Here is a 19934-nt window from a genome sequence, read left to right on the forward strand (position 1 = left end):
TGTTTTCCCTGGCACCTAACACAGTACCTGACATTTTCAGGCATTCAGTAATTCCTTATCAAGTGAACAGCAATGAACTCAAATAGTGATGGTGATGAACAGGCCGCTCACTCAGAAGATCCTATTGCCCTTGAGGGTTCCCTCAGTTGAGGCTAAGATGGCCACTCCAGCTCTATTCTCATCTCTCTACTCATCTGAGTGAACTGCTGTAGAAACAGAATAAGTAATGGGGAAACCCATCAGTCCTACAATAACCGCTGGGCTGTGGCTTTGTCTCTGTCATTTCCCTGGTTTGTGACCAGATTGGTAGTTATCATTGTAACTTCCAGGAGTGGTTACTGAAGGATGGTTTTCTGAAGGTCTTTGCTTCTCTGCAATTTGGATAGCTGTGCAGTGACAAGATGTGCTCTCTGTAGTAAATGGTTGATTTCCTATGTGTGTCTTGCAAAAATCTGTCCTTGGAAGAAATTCCAAGAGGAAACTGTATGCCTTCTGAGACTTAATTGCTTTTTTCCTCCCCACAGATATGCACTTGTTTGGCCATTATCCAGCACATGATGACTTCTATCTGGTTGTGTGCAGTGCCTGTAACCAGGTCGTCAAGCCACAGGTCTTCCAGTCACACTGTGGTAAGTGCACTCCTGCACCTGGTGAATGCATGGGCAACCATTGACCCTGGGTTCCAATCTGTCTCAGTCCAAGGCTGTGGGGATACTGGCCTGGGGCTGCTGCCTCCGTACACAGAGGAGCTGGTAGGAACTTAGTCTTCTTGGTCACATGCTCCCTCTGTCAGTCCAAATAGGACAAAGTCTGCAGCAAGCCATAGTAGATAGGACTAATCTGAAACTGTTGTGTACCTTGGTGGTGGCCTCTGCCGGTGGCCAAGAAGAGGGGAGGATGGTGGCTGGAGGAAGCACTTCCCCTGCAACCTGACATCCCCACCACCAAGGAGGCACATGGGAGAGACTCCCCAGATTTGCACACAGGGTAGGGCTAGAACCACAGGTGGCTATTGTGTGTAGCATTGGATGCTGCTCCCAGGATGTAGATAAAACCTCCCATCCTGCTTGTCCTTTCAAGAATCCCTCTTACTATGTTTTTAATGTGTGCTTAAGAACTCATTTTCTATCGGGCAGTGGTGGCGCATGCCTTTAATCCCAGCACTTGGGAGGCAGAGGCAGATGGATCTCTATGAGTTCGAGACCAGCCTGGTCTACAAGAGCTAGTTCCAGAACAGCCTCCAAAGTCACAGAGAAACCCTGTCTTGAAAAACCAAAAACAAACAAACAAAAAACAAACAAACAAACAAACAAAAAAACCTCATTTCCCTGAGTACCTTAGCATCCTGGCTGTGAGGCTGTGATGAATTCCTTGACTCCATCAACAGCAAATTGCGTACCCCACTCAATACTGGTGGACATAAGGACAGAGAGAAGCCATGTGGCCGTTCCTAAACACCTCTCTGACTTTAGACAAGAAGTCTTTTACTTTCTCTGGTTCTCTGGGTGGCTGTTTCCTTATCTTAGCCAGGAGTTAGAGCAGATGATTTCTCCAGCTGTCATGTCTGTGTGAGTCCAGGTCAGTACATTCCGGTCTTATTTAACCATGACCTCTTTGATCAACAGAATCTGAATGCCCCTCTGCTGTTGTTTCCAGAGCATATTCAATATTACACTTGAACAAAAGAAGCAATTATAATGTTGAATGTGCTTTCGTAAAACACATTTCCCTTTCTCAGTGTGTTCTCACGTCCCCTGTCCCTTTTAGTATTACCAGGCTGTGATAAGTAGTCATGAAATAAAAGAATTAAATGTGTTTGGGACAAGAGACTAGCCGAGCATTGTTAATATGTGTCTATGATATCCCCATATAGATAATATCTGTGTGCCAGCTGTAGGTATGACTTATTTTTATAATGAGTAGGCAGAAAATCTGTGCTTTGAGAGGCGGGCACTATCTTGAGTTAGTCCAAAGCTTTGGCTTTGGACTATACAAAGCCAAAGCTTTGTATATACTTTATATATACTTTGTAAATACTATACAAAGGGATCTGAAGAGAGGAGGGGTTCAGCTCTGATTTCTTTGTCTCTTCCATGGGGAGGTGACTTATGTGTGTGTATACATGTTGGCATGTTCATTTCTGGCACTTGGAGCATAAATGGAGTGAGCATGCATCCAGCACAAGCTGACCTTTTTCGTTGTTCTATAGCAAACGACCCTCTTCTGGCTGAAAGAGAAATAAGGTCACACCTTTCTGAAGGGAAACTGTCAGAGGCCCAACAGTGCTACTACTAACTGAGGCTACAGGTAAACCATTAAAAGTGTGGCACTGGCAAGGAGGTCCTATAACAATAAGTCTTTACTCCATCTGCCCGAGCCCTGCTGCCACGTGGGTGCTTTCCGCCAGATCGCCAAGTTCTGCCCCCCCGCCACGTTATGGTCCCAAGTAACACACAGAGACCTATCTTAGGTACAAATGTTGCTTGGCCAATGACTAGGGTTTCTCATCTGTTAGCTCAGTCTTAATTATCATAAATCTATTTATTTTATAAGATTTATCTTATAGGACACCGGTAAGCGTCCTGTCTTCCCGGGCTCACATGTTGACTCTGCCCTTTCCCCTACCTTTCCCAGAATTCTCCTTGACTCCTATCTTGTTTTCCTATTGGCCAACAGTACTTTATTTATCAACCAATAAGACAATCATATACACAGAAGGACCTCCCCCATCATCTCCTCTTTTCTGTCTAAATAAAAAGAAGGGTAACTTATCTTTTATAATAACTGAAGAAAACTATAACCATAACTGTATTCAACTCCATCATAGACCACAGAAGGATAATACATAAACTCTAGAACTGACAGAGACATCTCGCTGCCTGGACAGTCACCCAAAGTTCCTCTGTAACGTTGGGGCATCCATCTTCAGCCTATAGGCCACAGTGTGTCTGGCACACTTTATTCAGTGAAGATCTGTGGGACATTGTTCTGTGTGTTTGATGAGCATGAGGACTCCAGCTTGTCCTGAGTGCTTATCGCCAAGTCATTCCTAGGGCTGTGCTGCTGCTCGGGGCACTCAGGTGCTGCAGTGAACACAAGGGCAAGTTCCAGCTTGGGAAGCTGACGCTCAATTGTAAGCCTGAAACCTAGCTGGGAATTTAACTTGCCAGTAGTCTTTGATGGAAGGATCCAGAAATTGATGAGGTTGTCACTGCCATGCAGATGCTACCTCAGGGAAAGGAATCCTCTCACTGGCAGAGGAAGTGTGTTGTAACTGATACATGGGGCTCTGAACCCTTAGGCTTTCAGTGTGAATTCTGGGACACAACCTAGGAAGAAAGCCAATGACATGGTAGCCACCTGTTCTTAGCAGAAGCAGAAAATTAGTTTGGAGCTTTGGGGTCACTGACTGAATCACTTGAAGCCCAGGCTGCACTGAGCTTTTTGCTGAATCAGCTGACAAACAGCCATAGGAACAGATCCATAACTCAGCAAATGGAAGCAAAGTGTCACTTATCCTCCAGTCGTGTGTTTCAATAATTCAAAACCGTATTTCTCAGGGACCAGAGAGAATGTAAGGTGCAGCTTAGAGCTATGGCAAGTCTTTGGGGGACCAGTTGTTTTTTTTAAGCTCTCAGAATGCCTCCTATACTTTTGTGGTCCTTGTCAGTTCAGGCTGCCATACCGTGATGGGTTGCTTATAAACAACAGAGATTGATTCCTTCCAATTCTGGAGGTTGCTGTCTAAGGTCAGGATGCCAGCATCAGATTTTGGTGTGGGCTGTCTCCTACATTGCTGCCAGCCAGCTTCTTACTGTATTCTCATGTGGCAGAAAGAGGCAAAGAGCTGCCTGGAGCCTCATTTGTAAGGATGAATCCCATCCTTGAAGTCTCCACTCTTGTGATGTGACTGCCTTCCAAAGGCCCCACCTTCCAACACCATCTTGTCTCAGGTGTTTGGAGACAGGGAAGAAGCATTTGGTTTAACAGTGTTCATGGCTGGAGTTGTAAATCAGTTGCAAGCACTTCCCTAGTACCCGAGACCAACTTTGATCTCCAGAACCAGCACAGCACAGCACTGCTTCTTTTTCCTTCCTTGCCTTCTGACTTTACCTTGTTTGATGAGCCTTTCTGTTTCAGTAAGTTAATAAGAGTGCCATTGTGCTAAATGCTGGGCAGTATGCCAGGTGCTTTGCATATCTTTGAAAACACAACCCTTTTACTAGCCCTGGGGAGTGGGTGTGAATATTATACCCCTTTTGGAGTTCAGGAAGCTGAAGCTTAACAGGTTGGGTGCTTTGGCCACAGTCTCAAAGCAAGACAGGAGAAGACCTGGTTTTGAATGCAGGTGTCTTCACAGAGCTAGGGGAGTGGCCACAACCAGTGCTCTCACAGCCTGTCTACATGCAGCTCCATATAAACTATGAATATAGGTGGAAAGTGGGTTGTTGGGGGAAGAAAACAGTGCAGGACCTCAGGCCCCACCCGCTATGACTCTCCCCAGGCCACTACCGGAGCTCTCTAGTGTTACTTAAATGTGTTCATATATTGGAAATGACAGGCTTTGGAAACAGGCAAAATGATTATGTACCTCCCCTTGCTGAGTGTGTGACCTGGGCCAGGCCACTTCATCTTTCTCTACCTCAGTTGGTTCATCTATTAAATGGATACTTGGCCTGCTTTGTGGAGCTGCCATGCAGTTATCTGGGGTTTGTCTCTGCTGTCAGTGCTAGGAATATTCCTTTGCATTTCTGCATTCCCAGCAACCTCACAGTAAGGCTGTCATGAATGCATGAGGACATTCATGTTCATGGTGTACAGGCTATTTAATTTAAATTGAAAGATCAAAAGTGTGTTTGTGTTCTCTGTGCATGTGTGGGTACATGTTTCTGTATGTGCACACATGGCGGTTATTGTGGGTACGTGTCTAAAGCTGGTAGAGGAAAACTTTTTTACTCAATACTTCCCACACCAGATAATATGCTTTCCACACCAAGCTCAATTTAATCTGTTTCTACCCAGTGTAAGTGTAGACCCACAAGTTAAAGGTTCAGCCCATACAAGTGTCTTTTATTTTAGATGACAATCACAGATAATGGTCACAAGGTTACTCATACTTTTGTTTGACTTTGGGATCCCACTTTGCTATAATGACTCACAGAGTTCAGGGAAACAGTTTGCTTGTGTTTACTCTGTTGTTATAACACACACACACACACACACACACACACACACACACACACACACACACACACAGTCTTTCTTTTTTCTGAGACAGGATTTCTCTGTGTAGCCCTGGCTGTCCTGGAACTAGCTTTGTAGCCCAAGCTGGCCTTGAACTTGTTATTATAACTATTAATGCTGTCGTAAAGAATGTGACAAAGCATCAGATTTACACATAGAAATTCACAGGGTGAAGTTAGAGGTCCGGAGCACAGGCACTTTTGTTGTTGTAGAATTGAGATATACCCGGGCATGTGGATACACATCTGATCTCCCAGATCCTCTCAGCTCTCAGGCTGTAGAGGTGCCATTGCACACCGATTCAAAGCACTGGGCTTTGGTGTTCAGTTCAGTCTTTAGCTCTGGTTGAGTGGGACTGAAAATTCTGATCTTCTGTTCTGCTCTTTCTGCTTGTGTCTGGGCCTTCTGAGCACCAGCCCTTATCCTGAAGTTGTCTAGAGTCTTAGTCACTGCATCAGCATATACAAAGATGCTTATTCTAGAAACCTGGGGGGAGGGGTTCTAGATGTTCCTTATCAAGAAACTGAAGGCTAGAACCAAACATAACAAAAGATGATTCCCCACACTCTGTCACATGTCACCTGTCACCAAGGAAGTAACACATTTAAGCATCTGCCAGGAACTTGGGACAAAGACCAAACTCACAATGTCACAGCAGCAATATAAAAAACCAGAATGTCATTAAGGGAAACACATTGAGTTGTGGAGGTTAAAATCCTGACTCACGCTTACCTGTGAAGCCTTGGGCTAATTACACTTTCTTTCTGAGCCTGGTTCTCCACACCTATGAGGTGAGAAAGCCAGTTCCTGCCCTGCAGAATCACTGCAAGGAAAGGAAAAAGGCTATATGCTGGCATGGAGTAAGGAAATAAAGGTTAGCTTTTATTGTCAATAAAATGTGGCCCTTTTTATGAAGTTGAAAGTTTCTTATGAAAAATGGGATATGCACTTTAGCCAAGTGCTTCCTGTCTTTGCTCCCTGCTGTCTCAGGGGATGCCACTCTGGGGTCAGCCCATGGTTCTTCCTGTGATTCACTGCAGCTCCCTACCCTTGGAGACAGGAGTAGTCTTCCTGAATGTGATTACATCTGCTGGGAGCCTTGAGGATTGCACTTTGCAAATATTGGTTTACATTCTTATTAAGCCCCTGTGTCAGCTCCCTGGAAATGCCATGAAGCTCTAGTATATCTCTGGATCCCCTGACAAGAGTCATTATATTTACAGGAGTACTGCAATACTCTTTCCCAGGACTGGCCACCATCTGTGCTGCTAGCTGTGCTCACTTGGTGACTCAGACATTGACAGGGTATATGACCACTGCCCCAGAGGCTCCCATGGTTGGTGTGGAGTTGGTGTCATGGTTGCCCCCCCCCTCAGGGCCTGTTGAATGCTACCCTGTCTGCTACCCAGGGGTCAGTGATTTCCAGGGGTCTAACCCTGTGCAGGTGACCTGACACAGCTGCGGTGCCAGAAAGAAGGAAACAGCAACGATTCATTGATTGGGCTTTGGGATTGGCCTCTCAGCAGCCATCCCCTTGAAGGTTGTCCAGCCCAGGGTGTAGCTTGGTGGGACGGGGACATGTTGAGAGGATCCTTTCTAGTGCTAGTTTGTCTGGATTTGTAGTCCAGCTTCACCCCTTATTAGTTATGTGACCTTGGTGGGTTACTCTGCCTATCTGTACTTTATTCTTCAGATGGGTTAATCGTTCGTCTTATATAGTCTCCTGGATGACTAAGGGGGGTGTTCTTGCATATGGGAAGCACAGTGGTGGAACTAAGTGTGCTCTAAAAGACTGTTTTGCTGGTGTTGAGAAAATAACTCAGAATGCTTGCTGTCCAAGCATGAGGACCTGAGTTTGATTCCCAGAACTGACATAAAAGAGCCAGCAATAAGAGTGTCTACTGTAATCCCAGGGCAGAGACTGGTGGATCTCTGGAGACCACTAGTCAGACACCTTAGCCTGTTCAAAGAGGTCCAGGTCAGTTGAGAGACCCTGTGTCAAAGCAAAGTGGACAAAACAAGGTAGACAGCTCCTGAGGTCAACCCAAGGTTGACCTCTGGCTTACACACACACACACACACACACACACACACACACACACACATAATAATAATAATAATAATAATAATAATAATAATAATTGCAATTATAAGTAATTAAGTTATCATTAAGTGATAAGCCTCAGAGATCTATAATCAAGTCATTGTCCAAAGGATTTTTGCTTGTGCATTGCAGAGGGAGAGGGAGACCTTAGTGATGTCATTGTGGCAGGACTGTGGTGGCTCTAACCTCTACCCAGAGAGAGTTCTATGGCCATATCTAAGAAGACCACTGGGGTGTGCTCGCTGGAGGTGTGCACAGGTGTGCACTTGAGAGGAAGGTGACAGGTGCATGGTGCCGTGGTGGGAAACACTGTTTCTGTTTTCAGTAATTGTGCTTTTAACCCATTTTGACTGTTATAATAAAAAAAGTAACAGCTAGAGCTGTGTTGGGTTTGGGGATTGGGCTGAACATTTATGAAGTTGTATGATTTGCCTAAGTGAAGGAATGAGCATAACATATTCTCAGGCCTTGTCTTCTGTTTGTGGAGTACCAAAAGTCCTCAGGGGCTTTTGGAATCAGCTTTGTATGGTGGTGCTGACCTGTGTGTCCTCTAGGACATTGAGGGTGGAATTTCCCTGGCCACCACCTACTAGATGTGAAGAATAGCAGTGGTCCTCCCCTAATCTTGACAGCTGAAGCATCTCTAGGCATTGCAGTTCATTCTACGGGACAAGATTGTTCACATCTGAGAACCCGTGCCATGAAACATGACGCCCCATTTGTCATGGTACAATCTATACTTACTGTGTTTAGATTCCTTCCCAGAAACAGCCTTTATAGAATTCCAGCCACACAGAAAGTTGACATTTCTAACTGCATAGATCCACTCAACAAGATAATTTCCCTAACCAGTACTATATATGATGATTATATGCCAATAAAACAAAAGCTGTTTACATTACAAAAATAGTAAATCTAAAACCAATGACTGATTATGTATGTGGATTCAGTAGGTTATAGATTAAATGAATGCTTTTAAATTTTTGTTTATTTATTTTGTCTACATTTTTACATTTTTTTTTTTACATTTTTGTTTATTTATTTTGTGGGTAGCTGGGTATGAGTGTGCCACAGTGTGCATGTGAACTTCAGGGGGCAGTGTGCAGGAGTCTGTTCTGTCTTTCCACCATGTGGACCCTGGTCATGAAGACTGGCAGCAAGTGCCTTTTCCAGCTTTGGGCCACCTTACTGGGTCCAAATGAATGATTTTAAGAATATTGAAAAGAAAGAAAAGATCATTTCTGTGCCACAGGTATATGCCAAGTAGAAAACACAGCATCACAGAAAAGAGTAAACCTGAAGACCTGCCCCCTTCAAATTAAAATTAAAACAGAAGGCAGAAGACATCACACACATCCTACAGGCTTTTGCAGCCACCCTCAGCACTTGGTCTCTAAGTAGAGAACACACAGCTCCACACCCTGCCCATCAGACAGAAACAATCCTCCTGTGTCTGTGCCTTAAAAACATGGGTTAGAACTGAAGAACCTGGATATTATTGACTAGACAAGAGAGGCCACCACTCACCGGCCCCTTTCTCTGAGAGGTTTTATTCCCTTTCTGATTATATGTTTTTGAATGCCCTTCAAATGGCTGTTTTGCATGTTGATGTGATGCTGTAGAATTTAATAAAGTGTGAGCTACAGCAGAGAGTGGCAAAATAGATGAGTGTGGAGCTGGCTCCTGGCGAGAGGCACGGCATGTCCTGGCTGGCACCCCATTCCTTCTGTGCACATCCAGAAGCCAACACCGGTTGGGGGGGCACAGGCAGCCACCCGCCCTGCAGTGCTGTGTGGGAGAGCCTAATTAATGAGGTTCCAAGGCTTCCTAAGATTGTTTTTTTTTTTTTTTTTAATTCTGTCTCTCTCTAGGTGACCTCATGTTGAAGAAATGACAAGCCATATGTGCTTCTGAGCCCCAGAGAAAGTCAGCCCCTGCTGATGTCAGTGCCCCAGGCTCCCTGAGGCACCAGGGGCATAGGCACCAGTTTATTAGCCTGCTAGGCCTCCCTTTCTGATGCTGCTGATTGCCACGTCACAGGGCTGGTATTTTGAGTTTTTTTTTATTTTAATGTCAATTAAGTTAGATTTGGTTTTTGAGGTGATTTTTTTTTTTTTATTTTATTGTTACTTGTAATTTGTGAAACTAGTTTTTTTTTCACACCAAAAAAGTATAAAATAACTAAAGGAAGTGGGTCTCATTTGAATATATTCCTTGTCAACCTGGCAGCATTAATTAATAGACTTGGCAAAAGTGTGTGGAACTATGCAAACTTCATATTGTGTTTTGTTTTTCTTGAGACAGGGTTTCTCTGTGGCTTTGGAGGCTGTTCTGAAACTAGTGCCTGTATACCAGGCTGGTCTTGAACTCACAGAGATCCGCTTGCCTCTGCCTCTCAAGTGCTGGGATTAAAGGCATGTGCCACCACTGCTTTTAACTTCATATTGTTAAGATTAAAAGAACTTTTATTTGATTATTGTATCCAAATCCCAAATCAACTCCTGTTGTAGATTATTGATTATTTCCTTTCTGTTATAATCATAAAAATGTGTGCTGTGGCTTCCTTATCCTGTTTTTCCTGGGTCCCTGGTAATGTGCAACCACACCACGTATCTTAAGAAAATCCAGTGTGGTAAATCTGAAGAAGAGCCCCCCCTCCCGACAGAGAGAGAGAGAGAATCAAGGAAAGAAGTGGTGGGCTGACTGATTATACCATAAGTCAAACATTGCAACTGTAAGAATGTACAGCTGAGTGAAACCGTTTTCCTTTGCTCAATAGTTTTTATGTTTGGTTGGACATAGTGACACATGACAGAGATCTCTGTAATTGGGAGGCTGAAGCAGAAGGATTTTGAGCTTGAGGGCAGGTCAGGCTGCAGAGGGAGACACTGTCTCAAGCAAAACAAACTTGTAATACGGAGTCACTGCTGCTTAAGTTAGATTTAATACTCAATCAAGAACAGCATCTCACCTAGTCCCAAACCCTAGCTCTTCTTTTCACCTGTAGATGGGTGCAGTAACTAGGAAGCTCAGACCTTTATTGAGCACTGTGCTGAGCATTTTCCATTCTTATTTTAGTCCCATCCTCACCCTAAGGAACTTTGCTTTTGTTCTTAAGTCCTTCTCAAGGAAAGAGGCTTGGAGCCCTTGAGAGATGTGCTCCTCAGGCTAAGCAGCAGAGCCAGACTCCAGCTGGCCTCCCAACCCAGTCCCTTCTCATGGCTGGTTTGCTTTCAGACTCCATGCAACAGCACAATTGACCTGTGGTACAGGAGGCCATTTCTGTCCCTCAGCAATATGGGGGAAGTACAGGTTTCTCATTTCTCAGTGGCACCTTTCTAGGCTGTGATGCAGATCCTGCTTGTTGGTGTGGGTGTGTGAGAAAGAGATGGGAAAAATAAATGGCTAATCATGAATGTGTATAAGTCTGCTGCAGATTTTGAAGTAGACCTTTAGACATCAGAAAGAGAAAAAATGAAGGAAGCTTGCAGAGATGGCATGAGTGCTCTGTGTTCTTCTCTCGTCCTTTCTGCCTTCAGTTTGTTACTGACCTCCAACAGCTATGTATGCCCATGGGACCCACAAATAATAAGTCCATAGTCAATGAAATGCCCTTTTATGTATCTCTGTGAGGTTAGTAGCACTGTGGCAAATACACTTTACAGCAAGTGCAGAGCAATAGAATCTTTGGAACCTTAGACAAATCCTTTCCCACCTTTTTTAGTTTTTGAGGATTTCTCTGTGTAACAGCTCTAGCCCTCCTGGTACTCACTCTGTAGACCAGACTGGTCCCAAACTCACAGATATCTGCCTGCCTCTGCCTTCCAAGTGCTGGTTAATCCAGCTGGTTAATCCTTTAATAGGCGTGTGCTGCCACCGCCCCACTAATCTACCTTTAATTGAAGATAAACTTCTGGGTCTGGAAAGATGGCTCAATCAGTAAAGTGCTTGCTGTGTAAGCATATGGACCTGAGTTTCATCACCAGAACCCATGTCAAAAAGTCTGGCATAGTTGCCTTCACATGTATTCCCAGTTAGAGGAGAGGTGGAAACGGGTGCATCAGTGGGTTCACTGGTCAGCAAGATTGGCTAGTTAGTGGACTCCAGGCTAATAAGACACCCTGTATCAAATAAAATAAGAAGGCATGTGGTGCCTGAGGAACACGATTCAAGGTTGCCTTTGGCCACCACATGTACATATGATACACATGTGTGCCAACACACATACTAGCACACAAAAAAGTAAGTTAAATAGCTTCTACTCATAATTTCATTGTGGTCTATTTGTTGAAACTGGAGCTTCCTACTTTTGAAGCATTTGTGGATGTTTTATTTAATACCAACTGTGTGTCAAGTGTTGTCCCAGAGCCAAAGGTTCAGTGAGACTGAGAAGGGCTGGTCTTGCTGAGTTTATGATTTGTAATGCTGCATAACACGACTATACTCAAACCACAAGAGGAGCTGGCACAAGAGCCTCTTCACCACCCCCCCAAAAAAAAAAATAGAACTCCGAAACAGCAAAACTATCATGAAGGCCAGAATTGGGAGACTGGGTTTTTTGTTTTGTTTTGTTTTGTTTTGTTTGTTTTGTTTTCTTTTTGACTGTGGTTGGAAGACCCTGGAGAGTCTGAGCTACAAAGAGATGTAAATGTGAATTATGTTTTTCAGAGATTATTCTTGCCAAGATTCTGTGCATCCTGGGAAATATAGGACTCGTGTGTGGCTAGTAAGAGGAGGTCCCAGTGTACCCTGGATGGAGAGAAAAGGGTGGGCGAACTTGAGATCCATTTTTGAATTATAGTGATGGGACTTGCTGAAGAATTTGGGTCCCTTGGGTTGTGTTGCGTTGGTTTTGATTAGATTGGATCAAGGCTGGGTTAGGGAAGGCAGGAGTGAACATTTATATAGGGTATAATTAAAGAGGAATGACCAGTGATGCTGCAGGAAAAGCCACCGAGGCTGGAGATATGGAAGCCAAGAGAAGAACATGTTTCATAAACTGTGTCTAATGCGGGTGACTTCATGTCTCTATCACCCATAGCCCCCCTTTTATATTGGAGCACCCTAAGTGTTTGGTCTGTGCTTGTTCTGAGCCACCACTGTCATCGGGCGCCTCTGCCTCCTGAGCTGGCCCTGTATCTTAAAACCTGTGAGCACACCTGTTGGCTTTTGTAAAATGCTTACAGGTGTTTGTGATAATCAGGTAGACAGACAAAAAGAAGGATTTCTCCAATCATAAACAAAAGTGCTCGTGGCACCTGCTATTTCACCAGTTAATATTTTTGATTACTATTACAAATACTTTATCTCCTAACACTGGCTCATACACATACACTCATGGACATTCCCATACACAAGACTGGGAGTTTTCAGGCACCAGGATATCTCTGTCTGTCATGCTCACTATTAGAGCCCCTTGAGACTATAATATGACTCACTGGGTAAAATTGCATGTCTCCAAACCTACCGACTGAGTTTCAATTCCAGTAACTCACACGGTAGAAGAACTCCAGAAATTGTTCTCTGACCTTCACACATGCTCCATGGTACATATGTATGCATGCTAAATCAATCAATCATGTAATAAAAAATTAAATACCATGAGTTAACACAATGAGTGCTGGATTTAAAAAGTCAGTGCTCAATAGATTTGTTTTTCAAGTGAATCTCAGGAGAAAGAAGGAAAAGCATCTTGCCCATGAAAGCCAGGACTTTCTGTTATAAGACCTGGTACTTGGAAGAGAATATCCGTCTCTGTTCAGACACAGTTGGAACGGCTGATGTAGGGCAGACATTCCTTCACAGCAAGTGGTGGGAGCCACCACTTTGATCTGTGACCACAGCTGATTTCTGGAGGGCTCTGTGCTGTAAGGTGACCCCTGGCTTCTGACTCATCCATGACACATCCACACTGTGCCAGCTGCTCCCATACATTCCATTCCTCAGTGTTGAATTAGGGTAACTGTCATTGCTTTCTTTCAATCCAAGTAAACATTGCCAGCACTGCTTCTGCTTCAAAAGGTTGTTTTGGAATTGTCCCCATCCCCAGCAATGAGCATAGCAGCACCTATGTTCCTTTCCTGAAAGACCAAGTCAGTAAACAGAAAGCAAGAGTTTGCTGGACACACATCCTTGGGAAGTGATGCCAGACTTGCATCCCAGAGTCACAAAGCAGCTGTTAGGATTTTAAAGTGCCAAAGAAAAACGGCTTCACACTGGAATCAGTCATTCTTACTAAATGCATCTATACATACTACCCAGCAATAATAACAACACATCTTTCTTCTAATAATGTGCTCCCAAATGCAAGTCTTCATCTTCCTCTACTGACTGCAGTGAAGCAAAAACTGTTTTTTTTTATTCTGGACAGGGATCTGGTTGTGAGGAGAGTTCTCCATCCTCTTAGCTATGTGCACTGGGCTTTGTAAGCAGAAGGCTTTATAATAGTGGTCATAGTCACACACGGTCATCACCTCACTCCTGTGATGTGACCACACCACATAGGTGATGTCAGGATCTCACTCATGGCTAATCTGCAACACTCCACAGTCTCTGATTTCTTCTGGCAAGGTCTCTGACTGCATCCTCCAGAAGTATTACTTAAAGCTTTGAGGGTATGGCAGAGCCTTCCAGGCCTTGTCTAAAATCAAATATGAGTCCATTTCATATGGTGGGTTCTCCTGTGACCCCCCCACACACATGAAAGGCTGATGGGGTGTTTTACAGAGAAGGGCCTCCTAGAATCAAGTAGCACTGGAGTTCGTGGTTGTGTGGGACCTTCCTGATGCTCTTTCCCAGGAAGGCACTTCAGAAAGATGAATGAGAATTGGGGAATGCTTCATAGGAGACACTTGGGAAATAAATAAGTCCAGGGGGAATTGCAAATGGGGAGAATAACTGTGAGAGAGTTAAGTCAGCAATTTCACTGATGAAGCCCACTTCCCACAGAATTAATCAAATTTTCTTCTAGGAAAGCAGCCATAGTCTTTGTCCTACAGCACTGGAACTACAGATTGTTATCAAAGGTAGGGTTGACTACCCTTGTTATTTATTTGCTTATTGGCATCATAGATACTTAGCTTCCCTAAGTATTATTTCTTCCTGAGCTCTCTCCAGAGGTGCATTTTTCTAAGGCAGTTCTGGAGAGGTTTCCTGCACTTCTACTTAATTTACATCCTTCTGAAATGAAGCTTACAGAAGGTTCTTACAGAAGGTAAGCTTCATTACCAGAGGGTGTGCATCCCAGGGCTTGCACTGACTGAGCCCTAACTCACTGGCCTACTTTGCTGTCACCTTTCATCCTAGTGGTAACACTATTTCCAAGTCCATATTATAGAAGCTTGTCAGTGCAAATGGACAGGGGCTGGAGAGGAGCTCCTAGCCTTACTCTCAGAACCTGTGATGTTCATCATGTGGGACCCTAGAGGTTGTTGATAAGGAACCTCCAGTCCTTATGACCAGCCTTTGTTCTTTGAAGTGATGGTGGAAGTGCAGAGAGAGGCTTGAAAACCAGCTCCCTGAGAGCCATCTGCTCTGTCTATGTGGGTATGAGAAACAGCACCTTCATTACCCAGTGCACATCCTGGAGAGCTTTGGGTGGCCCTTCTTGTCTTCTTCTTGTACTTAATGGATAAGTATGCAACCACTAAGGTACACCTCCACCTTTGGCTGTGGTCTTTTTTAATATCTGGCTCATTGTAGCTGGCACTGGAATTGCCTTGGTGGCAGTATCTTCTTAGGGAGAAGTCATCCATCTGGTTCGAGTTGCTCGAAGTAATTTCATGGGCAAGTACTCTTCTGAGGCACATGATCCTATGTTTTTCCTGTGTATACCTACCTATGCAGCTCAGCTGTCTTAGTCGATGTTCTGTTGCTGTGAAGGGGTACCGTGACCACAGGAACTCTTATAAAGGAAAACATCTAATTGGGTCTAACAGGTTCAGAGGTTTAGTCCATTATCATGGTAGCATGCAGGTCGGCATGGTGCTGGAGAAGGATCTGAGAGGTCTACATCCAGATCCTCAGGCATCAGAAAGAGAGAAAGCACTGGGACCAGTGTGGGCTTTTGAGACCTAAAAGTCCACCCACAGTGACATACTTCCTCCAACAAGCCCACACCCACTCCAACAAGGCTATCCTTCCTAATCCCTGATGACCAAGCATTCAAATCTATGAGCCTATGGCAGCTATTCGTATTCAGACCACCACAGCTGCCGTCCTTAAAGTTGTTCACAACTTCTTAGCTCTGTGAAAGAGCAAACTATACAAATTGTTAAATTGTAGTATTTTCTTGATGCCCAAATAGTTGAACAAGTCCTTTCCCCAGGTGCCAGACTGGACAAACAGTTTGTCCAGCCAGCATTGGTAAGACGTACTGAGTATAATATGTTTAAATAGGACACAGTCTGAAGTATGCCCCAAACACAGCGTGTGCTGTAGGACAAGGTTGTGAGTAACTTATGCCCATCACTTCTTTCTTTCTAGCAGTCAGGTACTTCACCCTTCTCTTGGGTCAGAATTTAATTAGCGTGGTCCCATAGCAACTAGAGCACACAGAACAAATCGCACTGCTGCCAACTGGTAACTTAGGTGTGTGGTTTTAGTTTTCAATCATAAAATGCAATGGGGGGGTTACCTTTGTGTTGTCTTATTTTTGATGTCTAGTTTAACACGTGAAGGTCCAAGAATACTAACTGTTACCCTATTTTTAACGTAATGTATACTTCCTCAGAGGTTAGCAAGAGCAGGGCAGTTTCTATCAGTGTCTCCTGTGTGACTGGGAAGTTTCCCAGCTTTCATTGGGGTGCAGGGTTCAGTGTGTTTATTATTCTCATCTTGTGTGTCCTCGCCAAAGTTTCTGAGAAGGGAGCAGATAACCTCCTGTGGTGGTTATAAGTGCCACCTTTTCCTGTAACTCTGATGGCTTTGCTCTACAACTTTGAGGTGTCTGGTTAAGTGCATAAAATCTGGCCAAACCTTTCTAGTGGTTGGTGTCTTCGTACCCACTAATTTGCCTTTAGTTCTGTTTTATCTGACCAACAATGCTATCCAGCCCTCCTTTGACTAATATGTGCTTGCCTCATTTATCTCTACGCAGTCTTTTATTTTCAAATTTTTGATGTTGTTTTGTTTTAGTTGTCTCTCCTATAGGCAATATATATCTAGCTTTTAAGAGCCCTATCTGTTAATGTCTAATAGGTGAGTTTTAGTCATTTACATTTTGTGATTGCCTGATATATTTATATTTTCTTTCTTTTAATTTGTATTTGTTTATCTTGCTTTTCATCTGTCATTTCCTGATGTTCTAGATTTTATTTAAAAATTTATTTACTTAGTGATCATTATATTTTATCATGAATATTGAGCTATAGTTTTTTTCTTTTTTAAAAATAAATTTTATTTATATTAGAAACAATCTTATTTTACATATCAATCCCAGTTCTCTCTCCCTCCCACCCTCCCATGCCCCCCACAGACCCCACAATCCCATTCCCCATCCACTCCCCAGGGAGGGTGAGGCCTTCCATGAGGGATCATTAAAAATCTGTCAAGTCATTTGGGGCAGGGCCTAGGCCCTCCCCTGTGTATCTTGGCTAAGAGAATATCCCTCCATGGCAGATGTTCGTGCACTAGGGATACCTCTTGGTTCCATTGCCAGAGGCCTCATAGACTGCCTAGTGCTTGTAACGGATACTCATGTTCAGGGGGCCTGGTTTGGTCTTATGTTGGTTCCCTAGCTGTCAGACTGGAGTTCATGAGTTTCCCCTTGCTCAGGTCAGCTGTTTCTGTGGGTTTCCCAATATGGTCTTGACCCCTTTGTTCGTCTCTCCTCCCTCTTTGAAACTGGATTCCAGGAGTTGGGCTCAGTGCTTGTCTGTGGATCTCTACTGCTTCCATCAGCTCCTAGATGAAGGCTCTAAGGTGGCATTTAAGGTTTCTTTTTCTAATAAAAACTAAAGTTACACAGAATCTGTCTTAAATAACACAGAAGCCTTTGCATGCTTCACCACTTAGAATGAAGTGCTAATTACAAGGAAAATACGGGGTGCATTGTCAAAGTACTTACTTGTGGTGGGATTAGAAACCCAGGGATGAATGTGCAAGGCCTGAACTTTTTGTTAATTCACTGTGTTTTATACCTTGACTTATTTAGGACATTTCTCAAGTTTAGAGTGACACATTCATTCATTTCTGGCCCGTAAAATCCCATCTCTCAAGTTTCTTTTAGAATGTGTCCTGAAAGTAGAACTCAGAGTCCCATGGTCCACTGCCAAGGGGCCTGTTATCATGATAAGATTTGTTATTCCTCATGATTTCCACTGGGGCTATCAAAAGGCCTTTTCCATCCTGGCACCTTTTTACCTATCCTAGTTTCTCAAACCTGAATTCACATACAGACAAATTCGGAATCTTGTTGGAATAGATTCTGACTAAATACCACTCCCTTTCGAGATACTGGTGCTGTATTCCACAGACCTCCCTTAAAGGAGCAAGGACTGGGATGATTACCTGTAGTTAGGAATGTTGGGGGTTTAGCTCTAGGCCAGAGTTCTCTGTTGCTTCCCATGTCATCAGATACCAGAAGAAAATTTTGCAGTGGTTTTGGGGTAATTTTATTTCTGAAAGTTTCTCTTTATGCCTTGCGGAGTCCCCCAGCCCAGGTTCCACTGGCAGAAAGTGAGAGCTATTTCCGGTGCAAAGTCGCTGTGTATCCATCCCACTCCTGCCCCCGCTGAGGTCAAGTCTCTGTGTCATGTCACTAGGAGTCTAAGCTCAGTGCCCTGAGGAAATGCCTGCTCAGGGCTAGGGCAGGCTGACTGGTAATTTATGTTTAAGACAAACTTTTAATAGAGACACTTTTAAATAGTAACCAGGAAAAGACTCCTCTTGTAACGGGTATCCATTTATAGGACTCAGCTATTGAAGCTCAGGGGTAGCATTAGGCTTAAGTTTAATCTTCTGTATACTGTAATTTACAGCGCCGAGGAAATCGCTGTATGTACAACTGTTTCAGTCATTTGCCATTATAAATAGAGATTGCTCTTGGTGAAACAAAATGCCATCTCCACTTCCCACTTATGAATATTGAATTGGCCCAGGCAGGCTTATGGTGCACAAGTTTAAAGAGGAAATTCCCCGACTGATTATATGGTCTCCTGGCCCCAACTGTCACTTTGCTGCCATGTGCACCAAGTTGGATCTTGATCCAGGTGGCAGTGCCGTGGTACAAGTATGTTTCTGGTGAACATGTCACAAAGTATAGGTCCCATCCCAAGTACAAAGCCTGCTAAAGGCTGTCGCTTTATACTGAAAGCCAGGGTCTGTGAAAGAGATGGTGAAGCCACCATCTCTTAGATCAGGGAACTATCTGAGTATCAGGTGATACTCTGATGCAGGAAAAATAAAAGAAGTGTGATTCTTTTGAGTTCCTGAAGGTGAGCTGATGTTGCTTATGGAAAGGGAAATGAATGAGAGCAAAAGGGGGTGAGATAAAGGAGAGCTGCACCAGAAACCCAGAGCCACGTGTGACCTCCACCAAATGCCTCCATTCAGGTGTTTCATTCTCTGCTGGTGAACAGATACATAATGCATACTCAGGTAGGACACCCAGGGGGATGACCGTCTCTGCCTGGCTTAGGCCTGCCTAACTGATCACCCTACACTCATGCTTTCAGGAATTCCCAGTCTCAGCCCCAACCAGTTTCCTAATCTCTCTTCCCCAAAGAAACTGAAGAATATCCCTAGGCTGTTTCTTTGATTGTCTCGTGTTTATGAACACCCATGATTAGCCAGGCACTATGCTGAGTGGTGAGATGAAGACTCCAGAACACACATGAACAGTGCTGCTGCCTGCTTTCCATGATGTCACACAGACTCTGCCTTTCATGCTCACACTCCTGGTGCCATCTCTCAGCAGTGCCTTGGTGGAAAACAGCTCCTCTGAAAACAGCAGTGCACACAAGCGTTTTCCCACAGTTTGTGAATATGGACTTGCAGAAGAACTTGGTGAAATACACCAGGGAGTGGTAACTTTGCAGATTTTGAAGCTCTAAGAGAAAAATCAGAGACTAAGTCATACCATTAACAGAAGTGGAACTAGAGCTACAACCGAGATCCCCTGGCCCACTATTACCACCTCTTTGCATTTTCCACCAACAGAATGCATAACAATAGCAAAAGCAGTGTGCTTACTCTAGGAGGCAAATGCTCCTTTAGGAAAGTGTTCAAATTCAGTTCCTAATGCAACTAAGGGATACATTCTCTAGCTTCTGCCCCACCCCCTCACAGGAAATCTGAGCTCTGTAGTAACTACTAGACTCAGATGCCAGTGATACACTGCTGAAGAAAGCTTTAGTCTGCTTTAGAGGTTCCGACCTTCCCCCTCATTTCCTATTCTGAAGAGTCTATCAGAACCCAAGTTACGGTCATGTCAGCTAACACTACAGGTGGCTGGATATGTTCTGCCTGAGAATGAATTCAAATGTTCGCCATGCTGATTGCTGCAATTGGGTGATGAGCAAAAGATGCAGACCGGAATGCCGCCGCTGCCGTGTGAGAGCTTTGTGCATGTAAACCTACTAATGAG

At 44.0% G+C, this 19934-nt stretch overlaps 1 protein-coding gene across 11 annotated transcripts in view; it reads left to right on the forward strand.

The window, feature by feature from the left end:
• Nucleotides 1–19934, forward strand: part of Atxn7l1 (ataxin 7 like 1) — a 227757-nt gene that overhangs the window by 76633 nt on the left and 131190 nt on the right. For all 11 annotated transcript variants that reach the window (XR_004770068.1, XR_004770069.1, XM_027417019.2 and 8 more), the window contains one exon: nucleotides 525–629. Coding sequence is in view for 9 of the 11 variants with exons in the window: in XM_027417016.2 (XP_027272817.1) it covers nucleotides 525–629 (105 nt within the window). In the remaining 2 variants the exon portion in view is untranslated. The remainder of the gene's footprint in view (nucleotides 1–524; nucleotides 630–19934) is intronic.

The sequence above is a fragment of the Cricetulus griseus genome, chromosome 5 (genome assembly GCF_003668045.3).
Source record: "Cricetulus griseus strain 17A/GY chromosome 5, alternate assembly CriGri-PICRH-1.0, whole genome shotgun sequence".
NCBI classification, from domain to species: domain Eukaryota; kingdom Metazoa; phylum Chordata; class Mammalia; order Rodentia; family Cricetidae; genus Cricetulus; species Cricetulus griseus.